The sequence below is a fragment of the Esox lucius genome, chromosome 1 (genome assembly GCF_011004845.1).
Source record: "Esox lucius isolate fEsoLuc1 chromosome 1, fEsoLuc1.pri, whole genome shotgun sequence".
Taxonomy (NCBI): Eukaryota; Metazoa; Chordata; class Actinopteri; order Esociformes; family Esocidae; genus Esox; species Esox lucius.
Genome location: NC_047569.1, coordinates 30814717 through 30828982, shown reverse-complemented (window position 1 = coordinate 30828982; position 14266 = coordinate 30814717). Strand labels below are relative to the sequence as shown.

The 14266-nt window shown below is 43.3% G+C and overlaps 2 protein-coding genes across 2 annotated transcripts; one reads left to right on the top strand and one right to left on the bottom strand.

Annotated features, from left to right (window-relative positions):
* Nucleotides 1-626: 626 nt before the first annotated feature.
* On the top strand, nt 627-2973 carry LOC105023087 (homeodomain-interacting protein kinase 4). Its single transcript, XM_010891991.2, has 3 exons — nt 627-1162; nt 1394-2615; nt 2824-2973. Exons 1-3 carry the CDS (start codon nt 627-629, stop codon nt 2971-2973), a joined length of 1908 nt encoding a protein of 635 aa, XP_010890293.2.
* Nucleotides 2974-3930: 957 nt separating this feature from the next.
* Nucleotides 3931-11082, bottom strand: pld3 (phospholipase D family, member 3). Its single transcript, XM_010891953.3, has 12 exons — nt 10879-11082; nt 7830-7929; nt 7690-7740; nt 7219-7376; nt 6863-7043; nt 6654-6771; nt 6405-6532; nt 5873-6073; nt 5482-5621; nt 4914-5079; nt 4716-4815; nt 3931-4569 (listed from the first exon to the last, which is right to left on the bottom strand). Exons 2-12 carry the CDS (start codon nt 7854-7856, stop codon nt 4382-4384), a joined length of 1458 nt encoding a protein of 485 aa, XP_010890255.2. The 5' UTR covers nt 7857-7929; nt 10879-11082; the 3' UTR covers nt 3931-4381.
* Between the last annotated feature and the right edge of the window lie 3184 nt (nt 11083-14266).

Below are 14266 nucleotides of genomic sequence, written 5' to 3'. Positions count from 1 at the left end.
ATTTCAAGCGCACTGTGCTCATTATAACGCGTGCATGAGCTGCACAATGCTATAGTCTGCCAGTCACAGCTGAAAATAAAAACTGCAATATTGAACTAGAAACTGTATAGGGTAAAGTTGTCTTGTTTGACACACCGCCATTTTCACCTGCTCCAAAACTACCAATATATGTCCCTCCTTTTAAGATCATGTGGAAAGGGTTGGGTTTGGAGCCATAGTCTATCGGAATTCTAATGGTCTCGAAGATTATTCATGGATCTAGATAAGCATCGGGTAAATGCAGTCATTCAATTTAGGCCTATGTTCATTTTGTTCGGGGACAAAAACAAATAATTAAAAATCTCCACCATTATATATATTAGGTAGTTATTGTTAAATCTACAATAATCATCATTATCATAAAAGTCATATAAGCCTTACAATATGTATTCGTTTTTTCATGGTACATCGTCATTGTCAAGCCTAATATAATTTGTCTCACCATTTGTAGCCAAATAGTATTAACAAACAGAATGCTTAGAATTCGCCAAGTGAACATTCTATGGATTTAGAACTATTTACAATTGTGTTTATAATTAAAACGAAAGTTTTTCTTTTTACGAAAGACCACAAATTGAGCTGCAAGAATGAGAGATATTTACTCTGAAACTGAAGTTTACCACACTTTGGATGTAGTGGGAAAGGGCACCTTCGGAAAAGTATCAAAATGCTGGAGAGGGAGTGACGGAGAATTAGTGGCGGTAAAAATGATGAAAATTGATGTTCTCCGAAATCAGATCATAAAAAATGAATTAAAACTTACGGGTGCTCTTTCACGGACTAATATTAAGGCAAGTCACATAGTTCAATTTCACGAAGCCTTTCGTGACCAAACTCATCATTACCTAGTCTTTGAACTATTGGAGAAGAACTTGTACCAGCTTCTGAAAGAGAACGGTTTCATGCCGATGGCAATCCGCAACATCCGAACTATCACGTGTCAGATAATTAAAGCCCTAGTAAAGCTGAAGGAACTGGCAATCATACATGCAGACCTGAAACCAGAAAATGTAATGGTGGTGGATCATTGTCGCCATCCCTTCCGGGTAAAGTTGATCGACTTCGGGTCAGCAAGTATTTTAAATGAAGTGCGATTTGTTAAGGAGCCGTACATCCAATCCAGGTAGAAAGCTTATGCTGCACCAATTATTGCTTTCTTTATGATATCCTATTATCAATATTGTATTTACACTGTATGACTGTAAACAGCGTCCTTGTTTCTGTGAAACCAAAAACATTTTGGAGGAAAAAAAGCTTACTTTGCACTCACTTTTCTTTAAAAAAAAAAAAAAAAAAAAAAAAAAAAATATATATATATATATATATCATTGCATTATTCATATATATATAATAGGTTCTACAGGTCTCCTGAAATCCTCCTTGGCCTTCCATTCTGTGAAAAAGTGGACATGTGGTCTCTGGGTTGTGTGATGGCTGAGTTGTTCCTTGGATGGCCTCTGTATCCTGGCGATTCAGAGTTTGATCAGGTGTGCTACATCTGTGAGACGCAAGGACTCCCCGGAGCCCATCTTCTCAACGCGGCCAGCAAGGCTCATCTCTTCTTCCAGCTCACCACCGACCGCGGAGAGAACCACTGGCAGCTCAGGTCCAACAGGCAGCGCCCCCCCTTGTCCGCAGACGGCCGTACCCAGGGGAAAGAATCGACCGATCGGAGGAAATACATCCTCTCTTCCCTGGACCAGTTGGAGACCATGGAGTTCACGGAGCGTGACCCAGAGAACGAAGACGTGGCGGCCGAGGTGGTGGATCGCCACAGCATGGTCCAGCTCCTCAAGCAGATGTTGACCCTGGACTCCCACCAGAGGATTGGGCCCTCCGCCGCCTCCCAGCATCCCTTCATCAGCATGCAGCACTTGCGCGTGTATCCGGACTACAGCAGCTACTGCGAGAAGGCCACTCAGGCCGTCCGCTCCGCCCTGATTCTGGACACGGCTCCGGATAAAGACGGCTTTTGGTTTTCTCGCCCACCGAATGCAGGCGGGGGCCAGCGGTACCTGTACGCCAAGGAGGAAGAATCCCCCCAACGATGTCCCCAGGATCGACACCACCATGACCGCAGGGGGGTCCATTCACCGTCCCTGGGGTGCCACCAGCCTGACTCCGCCACAGAGCTGATGGAAGGCTTCATGAAAGGCCTGTGCGTTGTGGAGGAGGCCAGCCTGGAGGCCATCACAGGGGCATGGGCAAAAGAGGACACCCAGAACGGCCCCTCTCCATCCAGTTTGGCGGAGCCCTCAGGTCTCCAAGCCATCCTGCGGTCCGGTAACAGGGATGCCGAACCGGAGACAGAGCAGAGCAGAGAGGGCCCAGACATCGGCTCCATGCTTGCCTGCTTCACCAGGCCGTGTCAACGCCCCCGGCAGCCTCCGGCCAGGTCCTCAAAGTCTGATCCCACCCCAGGGTGGGGCTGCGCATCTGGGCCCCAGGTGAGGAATGCAGAGGAGCCCAAAGGCTCCAGTCCATTTTACGGGGACTCAGTCACTCAACGGGATCTTACCGAGTCGAGGAAGCGGGACCAGGAAGAGCAGGCCGCTTGTCACTATGAGAGCTTGGAGGTAAACGTATTTCTTATTTTTCCAGTGGATTAGAACCGTACATGATACAGTGTACAATGTTGTGGGCATGCTGACGCTGTTTCATGTGGACTCCATTCTGCTGGGGCTGTCTGCCTCTACCATCTCTGCCCCCGTCATCTGCCTGTTCAGTAATATAAACCTTTCTCACTTGCGTCCTCTTCCATTTGGGTTTCCCACTCTTCCACAGGAAGTCCAGTTCCTCCATTTGGAACCTGAAGGCTATTCCTGTGACTGTGGTCAGTGGTGGCCGGCGTGGACCTCTGATCTGGCCTACCTTGGCTACGGCCCCCCGGCCTGCTGTAGCAGTCAGCCAAAGCAGAGCCACCCCCACTGCTGAGTCCCCTGGAGGGGGTCGGGGGCGTATAGGCTACACGTGACCGTACCCTACCTCTAGCTGAAGGCTTCAAACAGCTCCTCCAGTCCAACTTCGCCTGTTATATGCCAGACAGACTCGGGGCAGGCCCGGGCAGACAAGTGTATATGCTTTTTAATTTCCCATATTAACTGGACAATGGGATAAAATATTTAGAAAATGAATATATATCGTTTGCTAGAGTTCATTGCATTATTCATGGTAATCCTATCACTTGGCGTACACATAGAAAAGCTGTAGTGCTAGACAATAGTATCAAATGTATTGATTATATACATAACTGCGTTAGGGAAGGGAATATGTCATTTATATCATATGTTGCTCGTATGAAGGCAATCCCATCGATGAGAACTGTTTTGGAAGTATGAAGAGACAAAACTATCTTGGCACAATACAGTTTCATATGGTTAGAAATTTCCATAACACTCGCCAAAATAATATTGCAGTGCTTCTGAAGAGCAACGGAATAGTTTCTATTGATGAGAAAGGAGGCAGTTACCGATGTTTATCCCCTGGGAGAAACCATTTCAGGGGCAGCAAGGTGGTTAGAGCATCCAACCAGTAACCAAAAGGTTGCTAGGTCAAACCCTGGAGCCAATGGGGACCCTCCTCCTAGGTTGTTGCCAGGGGAAATAGATTTACAGTTAACTGTAACTTATTTGAAGATAATATTATATTAACCCCAGAAAGCTGTAATATATTTTTACGCTTTTTGCCATGGTTTTAGTCACCCAATTTGACATCTGTAGAACTAGAGGTGTATTTCTCTGGATAATAAATGTGTGAATCGTCTTATATTAACCAAGTCAGAGCTAATAGGCAGTTTTGGAGACTGATGTTATGACCACAATTAAGCTATTGCCATTACTACATTTTGACAGAATACATGTTTCTTACCTTGTATCAATGACACACGGGTTGTTTCCAAGAAGAAGTTGTTTATTAGACTTTATTACCTTTTAACAGTTGCTAGGACAACATTCTCAACTTCAACCTAGTTGTCACATCAGACACACGCCACACAAATGTTTTTCTGGATTTGGTGCAATCCAAAAGGGAAATATACTAGTTTTTAAAGCCAGACAGACTCAAAATGACTGAAACAAAAAACCCTAGTTTTCATTAAAAAAAAGGGCCCAATATTCCAATCATACATTCAAAAGATTAAAAGGATCAAACCGGTATGCCAAGGATCATCCATCCAAACAGCCAACAGATGACGGTTACATATCTCCATGAGATTCACAGGGATTTATTCCCATAGAATGCATTGGGACCACAGTGCATTATATTATATATATGCTTCCCACGCCTCCCCCTGCTGGCTCACAGGACACAGGCTCTTTAACACATCGGCATTGTAATTCTCAATTTAACAGAGCTTTTTGAGGTCCCTGTGCTTGTGTATTGGAGTGCTGTATGCAGAGTTCCAGTCCCTTTGGAACACGGCCAGCAGCTGTGCCTGGACCGTAGGTCCTACTGAGTGGGCGGCAGTCTGGTTAACCACCAAGGCAGTTCCAGCAGTGTTGACAAAGTAGTCTCCAGACCAGTTAGAGGTACCTGGGCATCAATGGGGAAACAACACGTGTAAGCAGCATGACATCTCAATTACAATGTCAGTCTTCATACTTTGATGTCAATTCAGAAGTTGATCGGAATAACGAAACAGGCTGGTTTATAAAATCATCCAGTAGAGGAGATGTTACCTATGTAGGCAACTTTGTCCGTCACCATATATTTGTTATGGTTGACTCTGGCAAAGGGGATTTCCTTCTGCTTCGGATTGGCCGGCACAACAAAGAGTTTCTATGGGACAGTGAAGAACACTTCAAAATCTAGAACATTGCTCTTCTGGACGAGCTGCCCACACGACAAGTGCATCGGTTTCTAGGCGTTCTACTCACCACCTGGATGTCCAGCTTGTTCTTGTGGTCCCACACTGCATCCAGGGATTTCAGGAAGGGGATCATGGCAGGTGAAGTGCTGGCCCAGCAGCTAATCAGAAGACGCAGCTTCACCCGCCTCTCATACGCCACACGTCTTATCTGAGTATCAATATCTGCCCAGTACCTGCAGAGGGCGCCAGAGACCAGGTTGGGCTACATTATTGTCTTAATATTTGTATATTCAAAATTGGCTACATGGGAAAAGAAATGTCGGAAAACAAACTTAATTCAGGGTTATGCATAAGGTTAGCAGTGTGGTTAAGTTTAGGGCTAAGTTTGAAATCAGATAGTGAGAAGCACAATTGTAGAAATAGGCAGGGTCAATAACCGACTTCTGACAAGAACATTGTGTTTTGATTTTGTGTAAAGCAGATTGTGTAAAACTTAGATGTTTCCAGTGTATTTCCGACACTTTGATTAAAAAAAAGGTAACAAAAAGTTAACTCGCGTTTACTGATGAAAATCCCTATTGATCAGACAAGATAGCGTCATAGATAGTGAGGTTAATAATACTCTGGACACTGACCGTTTGCTGGGCGTGTACTCCATTGTGGGAAGATAGTTCATGACAGCGATGTAGACAAACTCCTGCGCGTCCTCCATCACACTGAGGATGGACTGCAGGTCTCCGGTCCTCCCAGCAGCGCAGAAAGATGGAGGAGAGCTCTGAGGACAACATTTTCAACGAGGTGCAGACTTTTGAGCTTATTTTTTAACGTGTCGCTAGTGTACAGCCTGGGGGAAAGGACAGCCACAGAGACGTCGAAATGACTGACCCCTACATACACGGATATGGCGTAAGGCGTAACACTGGCCAAAACCAAGGAACAGGCCCAACTTGCATCTTATCTATCCAATAGGTACGGTTTAGCATGGAAAAAGCACCCCTTCATCCAACACAACCAGTCTGTTCTTACCGAAAGATAGACGCTGGAGGCTGTGCCATTCAGAGGCAGCTGTAGGGGTGTGTCCTTATTGTAAGGAGTGTTGAAACTGCTGGGCCAAGGGGACGGGATGGGTTTGTCTTTCTGCCCAAGGTACCAGTAGGCCTCGAAGATCTTCGCCAGGTCTGCGGCCAAGCAGCTACAGTTATACACCACAGCCCCCAGCTCCTTGACCTTCACAGGGGAAAAACCCCAGACACATTTCAGACCTAAACAACCCCTCCCCCCACTACCTGAACAGTACGGGCCACTTTGTTCGAGAATGCTCATGACGTAAATGAACAATGAAATGTGATCGTTTTCAGGCGACACCACAGGCTTAACTGTTTAAATGGTTCCAGTAACACGTTTAGTTTTATTTTTGCACAAAGAAACTGACACCATTGTATTTATACTGCTGGCAGTGTTGACATTTTGGAATGGGTTATGAATAGGGTCAGGCTGTTTTAACTTGAAGAACCTGGCATGTTGTTGATCTGAGTGAAAGGGCATAGTAGAGACTCACCTGGGTAAGGGACCTCCAGTCCATGTTGGCACTGCCAATATAGATGTGCTTCTTGTCCACAATCCAAAACTTGGTGTGCAGCACCCCTGATGTCAAATCTTTCATGTTCACCATTCTGACATTAGCACCTAAAAAAACAAAAAAACATTTAAACAAATCTAAAGCCTACTATTTCCTGTGTTGGTAGTAGCTGGATTAAGGTAAATTGCATCAAATTTAAAACAAATGTCCAGTTGGAGTATCCCCTACCAGAGCTTTTTAAGAGCTCAATGTCTGCCAGAGGTTTGACATCTGGTGGAGTGTTGACCGCGATGCGGACTGCAAGTTTCCCAGACGCCTCAGCAAGCCTCTTCAGGACATCCTCGCCCTATTGAAAATAACAGCAACAGAAAAATATCAGTTAAAACTACAGACCAGTTAGTTGTACCATCGCACTAGCAGCCGAACGTAGCACACACCTGATCGGCTGTTGGCTCGTGAGTGCTTGTGTCTTCGTTGGTAAGGGTCCAGTAGAAAGAGGCGATGTCCATGCTACTGGTAGCTTCACTAATCAGGTTGACCCAAGCCTGGTAGATAGATGGATTGGTGACACTAGAGTTGAACTCTAGCCCCTGTGGGATGCTCTCAAGAAGAACAATTCTGGAATAGAGAAAAGGAAGTGGACTACATTCTTGAACACTTTATGATCACACCTGTTGTGCAAAAACAATGGCTTTCAACCACATCCCCTAAAAGTTGCAGTGTAAACTATTGCATTTAAAGGGAGCTCCATAAGAGTGGGAAAGAGGAAGACTGAGCGTGGATGCTAACTTACGTGCAGGGGTCAGCGCAGGTTTCAGTGAGAGGCAGTGTAACCTTGAGGCCAGGCTTGTTTAGAGAAGAGTTACCCACAGGAACCAGCAGGGTCTGGAGGACAGTGGCCACTAACAGCAGAGTGGCACCCCCGACGAGACCCAAAAGACACCTGGAATACTACACAAATACGGCTAGATCAGAACGCAGTAACATAGCAATAACACTGACCACACCCCCAAACCCTATCAAATGAAGAGATCATGATCCCTAAGACTGGTCAGGAATAAGAGGACATTTCTAGAACAGGTTCTATAGTGAGGAATAAGAGAACATTTCTAGAACAGGTTCTATACGGATTCAAGGATTGTCTGGGTCTGGTTCGTGACCAATTCCATATCCACAGACACTGACTAAGGTCTTGCTGTAGGTTTCAAAACTCTTTTTACACTATTCTCATTAGGTGACTTATTATATGTGAGAAATGTTATACCATCTGCGTTTTCCTATGGGACTTTTCTCTTGTCGACTCCACATCACACATCTGCACAAGAAGGAGAAATCTCTAAGTTCCAAAACATAGACACAAAATGCCATCAAGACGTCTGACAACAGCGCTGACAGAAACCGTACCTTCTCATATGGAACATCAGAAATCATTGTTGCAGTGTGTCATCACACTTGGAAGTCTCACTTCAGGATTTCAAACCCAAGACGCAGCTCACGCGCAGCTCTTAAAAAAAAAAAAGCCACAAAAAAACAAAAAACAAGATACAATTTAATAAAAGAATGTCCTAATCCATGACATGGCTTAAAGCCCAAGCTAAATGAGGTGTGTCTGAGGTTGAGGTGAGGCGTAGCACATACGTAGAGCAACAACCCTGTGGAAACTGAGTGGGTATATATCGCAGTCAAAACCGGAGCATGGCGCCCCATCCGGCGGTAGGGATGGGCTTATTTCAAGCACTATTGTCTCAATACTGCATCCATTCTATAGGTGCACGCCATGCTCCATTGATAATGGGAATGTTCCGGGTGTCATCAACGCTATGGAATAGACTGACGTCAAAGCCAGGGCCCCAGGGGAGGGGGGGGGGGGCGTTCACAGGTATTAGCGATAACACAAAGCATTACAGTACAAGGTTCTCCTCACCAGGATGACAAGCCTGACAGGTCGGCAATAGGCTGCCATACTGTTTTTTGTTGGGGGGGCGGTGGGGGCTCCACTGACCTACCCGAAGGAGTTTGTTGGATTATAGTTGTTTTGTAAATTTGATGACAGTGAAATCACTTAGATGTTGTCAAATTGCAGCGTATATGTTTAACAATTATTAAAATGATGTTCTGGTCCCACACTAACAGGTTAAATCCAGTTGCCTAGCCCTGCAATAGACTGTAAGGCTTCAGACTTTTCAAAGAACCTGTTGTGGCTTGACGTTCACTTTTAGAGCACATTTCCCATGACCAGTGGCAGGGCGTGCGACTGGTGGTCTGACAGGTAGATGGGTGAACCAGAGGTGAGAGGATTACCAGGTCAAATCTGGTGGGAGCTGGCAACCACCCGAGGGGTGGTGGATGTAGGTCCTGAATGCATTGTTCTACGGTGGTGAAAATCAGAAGTGAAGTTCTGCTTGGAAAATGGGTGCCACTGATCAAGTTAATAAGCAGTTTCTCGACGACATGTTAGAGGAAAGAGGAATCTTATATCGCTGACACATAAAGAGAAGTTCCTGTTGTCACATATCATGAGTCTTTGGGGAAGAGGGTGGATGTGGTTTTTGTTTTGATTTTATGTTATCTGTACTTTTTGTTTTGTTGTGACAGTACTTTACTTTTTGTTGTCCTTATTCTACATTGGTTTTCTCATATGTCAAACACAAATCAAGTTCCCATTCTGCCCACATTTGTAATTTTTTTTTATTTATTTGCTGGGCTTTTAATGAAACACATTTCAAACATGTCACGAGAAGGTCTGATCTGAGAGTCAGGCACTGTCATGTCACATGGACAACAAAGGGTATTACACAATAGACCCGTTTTCTACAGAATACAGCACATTTCTAACAGAATGGAATGAGGAATCTTGACTTGTTTGAAAAGGCAATGAAACTACAGGAACTGAAAGGCAACACAAAAATAAAATACTATAAACATTTGTTTCAAACGTTAGCATCCTTGATTTTCAAACCAACAAAAATAACAAGGGCTTTTGTCTGACAAATGGTGTATTGTTTTCTCTTAATGTAATAGGGAGTCTGACACAGCATGTCTGTTGTATTGCTGGACAACTCAACTTCTCTTTGTAGGAGTAACTTATTTTGCAGGGAATTACAAGGATGAATGATTACTGTGTGAGTCAGGGAGTTTGGGTTTCCATAATAAAAACTGTAGTGTATTTCCAGAGACCTTCTTAATGTTATTGAGCAATTCCAGTGTTATGGACAATCGTAACGTTTGAATGAAAATGCACATAACTTTAATGCTTCACCAAACACATAAGCCTACATGAAATAGTAATTAGACCATTGTTGTTGTCCAGGGTGTTTGCCAGATCAAACCTCAGGGTCTGACAAGCAAATTGCAAAGCTGGCAAGAGGAGTGTTGCTGATATGAACTCCCAGATGTTGTTGCCTGCAACTGTGCCCTTGAGCAAGGCCGCTTCCCACAACAACAGCACCTCTCCATTCACATGTATGACTTGTGGAATTGCAAGTTACTTAAAAATGAAAATATAAAAAAAAAATGTATATATCTTCTACAGAAATGAGGAACTGCAGACATGTCCACACATCAGAGGAGACTTTGGGGGAACCCCTAGAAGTTTGTATGGGAACTCCTTTTAACGGTTCCTCAATTAACCATTTCAAGAACCAAGCTCCCTCAATAATCAACACCAAAAGGAATGTCTAAAGGTTATTTGAGGGTGCATTTAAGAGGGGGTGTTTAGAGTTCAGTTTTTGTAGAGTGCATACCTAAGGGACTTGAATACTTTAACTTTGAATACACAATAAAACGTATTCAAGTTCTCTATTTGCAAAAGTAACATTTTGCAGGGAATTACAAGGAAAATGCTAATGGTTCAGTGAGGGAGTTGTTGCTTCTGGTGTGAAAACAATTATTTATTTTCCTAAATTACTTTTAGGTGGTACCCGTCCCCCGCCTATTTTGACAAGATAGTACGACAGGCAAAAAAAATCTTAAAGACATTTGAACAATATTGTTTATTGTCAACTACCGCAATACGTGGAGCTACCTTTCGAGCTGACCATATGCTATTTGGCATTAAACCATGTACAACTTACCATTTTCACTTTTCAGTTCTATTGACTTTTTTTTTTAAAGCGCCAGTAGTTAAGCCTTTCACTGTTAGCAGATCCTTGTTAACGAAGCAGATGACACACACTACTTATTCAAAGCAAATTAGTCATATGTGCATACATTTATATACAGTATATTCTAAGAAAATATACACAAACACAACTCTCAGATTCTTTGTAAATGAAACAAAATACCTGTCATCTCATTAATAAACATTGTCATTTTTGGCGCTAGTAAACTGTGCAGCGGTGGTATTGCACGTATTACGTCGTTGAAACATAAGTTGTTTTGCCAAGATACGATCAATGTGCAGTAGTTGACATGCAAGTGCAACAAAGAAAACAAAACCGAGGAAATGTCATACCTGGAATAGGGTGGCCAGTCCGTGGTAAATCTTCCATGGATTAATTGCCAAATGTAAGTTATTGACAATGTACTTTAAATCTTACGTGACATAGGGTTTCTATCCCGAATTTAATGTTCCAATTAACATGGATCAGTACAAAGCTAAAGTCGAGATAAATTGAAGAACGAAGGCTACGGGAGTCGATACTGGTCATGTGATCAAGCCTAGACGACCAATTGAAATCCAACCCAATATGACGTGACTTTCAGAGAGGGTGGAGAAAGGAGATATCCGACTTCATAAGAATACGAAGTTATGTTCTGAAAGTATTAGCCAATGCACCGTTTAAAGGTACACATATATAGTACACATATGTTTACTACTAAAACTGCTTACTTACAGTTGCCGATTGTTCAAAGAAATTATCGTATTATTTTTATTATTTTTCGAAAACACTAAATTGTATGTCAGCAAAAGTGAACAGAGGTACGTGCATAGACTATCATGCAACCAAACATGCATCGGTAATCATGAAGTTACTGACAAGTTGGCAATGAGAAGAAAATGTTGTGTGGTTCTGATGTAATCTTCAGAAAATCTAGCCATTACGGCGTTGAAGGAATTCATGTTTGTGAATGACATTTTCTGAATAAAATAATAAAAGGAAACATCGGACTTATAAAAGTAAAAGGAGACACGACCCACTACACACATAATCGCCCCAAGCGATTATGTCAATGTCAGATGTTGTGGTGCAAATTAAAGTGACAACAGGTGCATTGGAGAGGCAACAGCAAGACAACCCCCAAAAAGGGAATGGTTTTGCAGGTTATGGCCACAGACAATTGCCCTCTCCTTATCCTTCTTTCGTTTTACATTTTGCTAGTGTCCTTGTCGCCTCTGGTAGCATGACGTGGTACCTGCAGCCCATTTAGGTTGCACTGGTAGTCCAGCTCCTCCAGGATGGCACATCTATACGTGCCGTCGCAGGAAGGTTTACTGTGTTTCCCAGTACAGTCTCAACGGCATGGAGGAGATACCAGGAGATGGGCTGTTAAATAAGGAGAGCTGGACAGGGCCGTAGAAGGTCATCAACCCAGCAGCAGGGCCGGTATCTGCTCCTTTGTGCGAGGAGGCACATGAAGAGCACTGCCGGAGCCCTACAAAATGACTTCCAACAGGCTATTAGTATGCAGTTGTCTGACCAAACTGTCTGAAACAGACTCCATGAGGGTGGCATCAGGGCCCGACATCCTCTAGTGGGACCTGTGCTCACAGTCCAGCGCCCTGTAGCTTGATTGGCATTCGCCAGAGAACACCAGAATTGGCAGGTCCGCCCTTGGCGCCCCGTTCACAGATGAGGGAGATGTCACCGGATGTTTAGTCACCATGGAGTTAGGGCACCCATTTAAACTCCCATCCAATAGACTTAAGCAAGGCTTGGGCATTTAGATTTTTATTTTTATACCAGTGGGAAGTGTGTCCTCTACATGCCCCTCAAACAGCACTTCAGGCCGCATCTGGTCTTTTACCCAGGCACCGACCCGAACCAACCCTGCTTAGCCTTCAGAGCCAAGCCGGCTGTGGAATGCAGGCTGGTACAGTTGTTCCTTTCTTTGGCCAAAAATTGCCTCTTTTGTCAGTTGTTGTGCTGATCAGTGTTCAGTTCATTACATCTGTCTAATAACATATTTTAGACTAAATGTGTGTAATTGTATTTCTGTAAAAAAAAAGAATTATCACCAACCTTGGTTTACTTGGTTTCGAAGGGCATAAAGTGGATGTTTCTAGAAAACGGAGACAGCCTCAGCGCAACCCACGCTAAGACCTTTGTGTGATAGTTAGAAGAAATATAGGTGATGTATTCAATTACATGAAAGCCCGTCATTCACCGATATACCCGATGAGGGCGCTGTAAGATCATAAAAAACCCAACTAGGTTTATAGAAGCGTCATACTCGGCACGCTGTGAGGTCAGGCTACCATGAAGACAGGTCCGGTCATTTTAAATCTAAACTTAATGATCATGTCCGTATACCATATCCTATGCTTGTTATTGGCCTATACCCTAACATACGCCTGACCTTTACGAAATATATTTGTTCTCTTGTAGTGCAAGCTACTTCCCCACTATCCGACTCTTAATGCCTGACCCACTCTCTGGAGTGGGGTAATCGCCATCTAATCCTTGTTATTATCATGGTCATGTTCATCCCCATTGTGCACCCACACTCCCACACATATAGTGTTTATTTTATCACAAGTATTGCATAATTTGCTGCGTCTTTCAATGCAGGGAGGCAAGGTGCAGGAAAATAAATAGGTAATAACATCAGGGAGGGACTTAAAAGTGGCGGTTAAAGGGTGAGGCCCTCAGGAACTGTTACTACTTATCCAGGATATGATCAGGTGAACAACTCCTCCAGTCATGCCAAGAAATGCTATTTCCTCTGCACTCCTTTGTTGCTATGGATGTGGAAGTGAAACTTGTTTTTAAAACTGTTGGTGCCCTGACCCATTCTAAATGGACTGAATAAGAAATCGATTTATTTTCTACTATAATTTTTTTGGGCGATAGGCCGTTATTGTATACAGGTAACATGATAAACAGGCCGAATTATGTTAAACACCATGCACATTTCAAATGTAGGTAATTTTTGATGACAGCAGGGGCCAGGCAACTGCACAAAAAAGTATTTAGCATACTGTTTTGACCATATTTTTGCGGGTGTTTTCGGGTATGACTGATGTGATACCCCTTTTCACAATTATTCCACCTCAAACATGATTGATCAATTTTACTTCATATTTATGTCCTTGAGAGTTGACTGACATCCTCGTAGCCAACGGATGACTAGACAAATTATTTTAAGGTAAAGGAATCTTCACCTGCTTACCAGCACCCATTATCCAACCCGTTTCATAGAACTACTGTTGTTCTGGAGCATGGAATTAGAATAACACAAGGCAACAGTAAACATGTTGTGCCACATGGATGATTGCAACATCACCCTGAGACAATTATTGTCATTTTGTGAACGCTGGATTTCTGTGACAAGACATTACCAAGAATAGTAGAATCAAACAGATCAAGAGATACATGGTAACATGGCACTGATATAGTGCCACCGTGAGGTCGGCTTGATTGTCCTTGCATTTGTTGAGTCTTAACACTGCAAATATATATATATATATATATATATATATATATATATATATATATATGATTTATATGGGTTTTTGTGCCAGTCCATGAGTACTTGAATGTTTATTGGTCAGTGGCATCCCTTAGGTTTTTTACCAGAGAAATACTGCATTGAGTGACCTTGTGAGGCGACTGTACTGAATTTCATTACATTACATTTCATATCAAACGAGTGGAGAGGGGTGACCTTGCAAATGTTAC

Coding starts and splice junctions, on each gene's coding strand:
- LOC105023087 (XM_010891991.2), top strand. CDS start 627: ATGAGAGATATTTACTCTGAAACTGAAGTTTACCACACTTTGGATGTA. Junction 1,163..1,393: donor GAGCCGTACATCCAATCCAG/GTAGAAAGCTTA, acceptor TATATATAATAG/GTTCTACAGGTCTCCTGAAA. Junction 2,616..2,823: donor GTCACTATGAGAGCTTGGAG/GTAAACGTATTT, acceptor ACTCTTCCACAG/GAAGTCCAGTTCCTCCATTT.
- pld3 (XM_010891953.3), bottom strand. CDS start 7,856: ATGATTTCTGATGTTCCATATGAGAAG. Junction 7,044..7,218: donor ACCTGCGCTGACCCCTGCAC/GTAAGTTAGCAT, acceptor TCTCTATTCCAG/AATTGTTCTTCTTGAGAGCA. Junction 5,080..5,481: donor GAGTACACGCCCAGCAAACG/GTCAGTGTCCAG, acceptor CGCCCTCTGCAG/GTACTGGGCAGATATTGATA.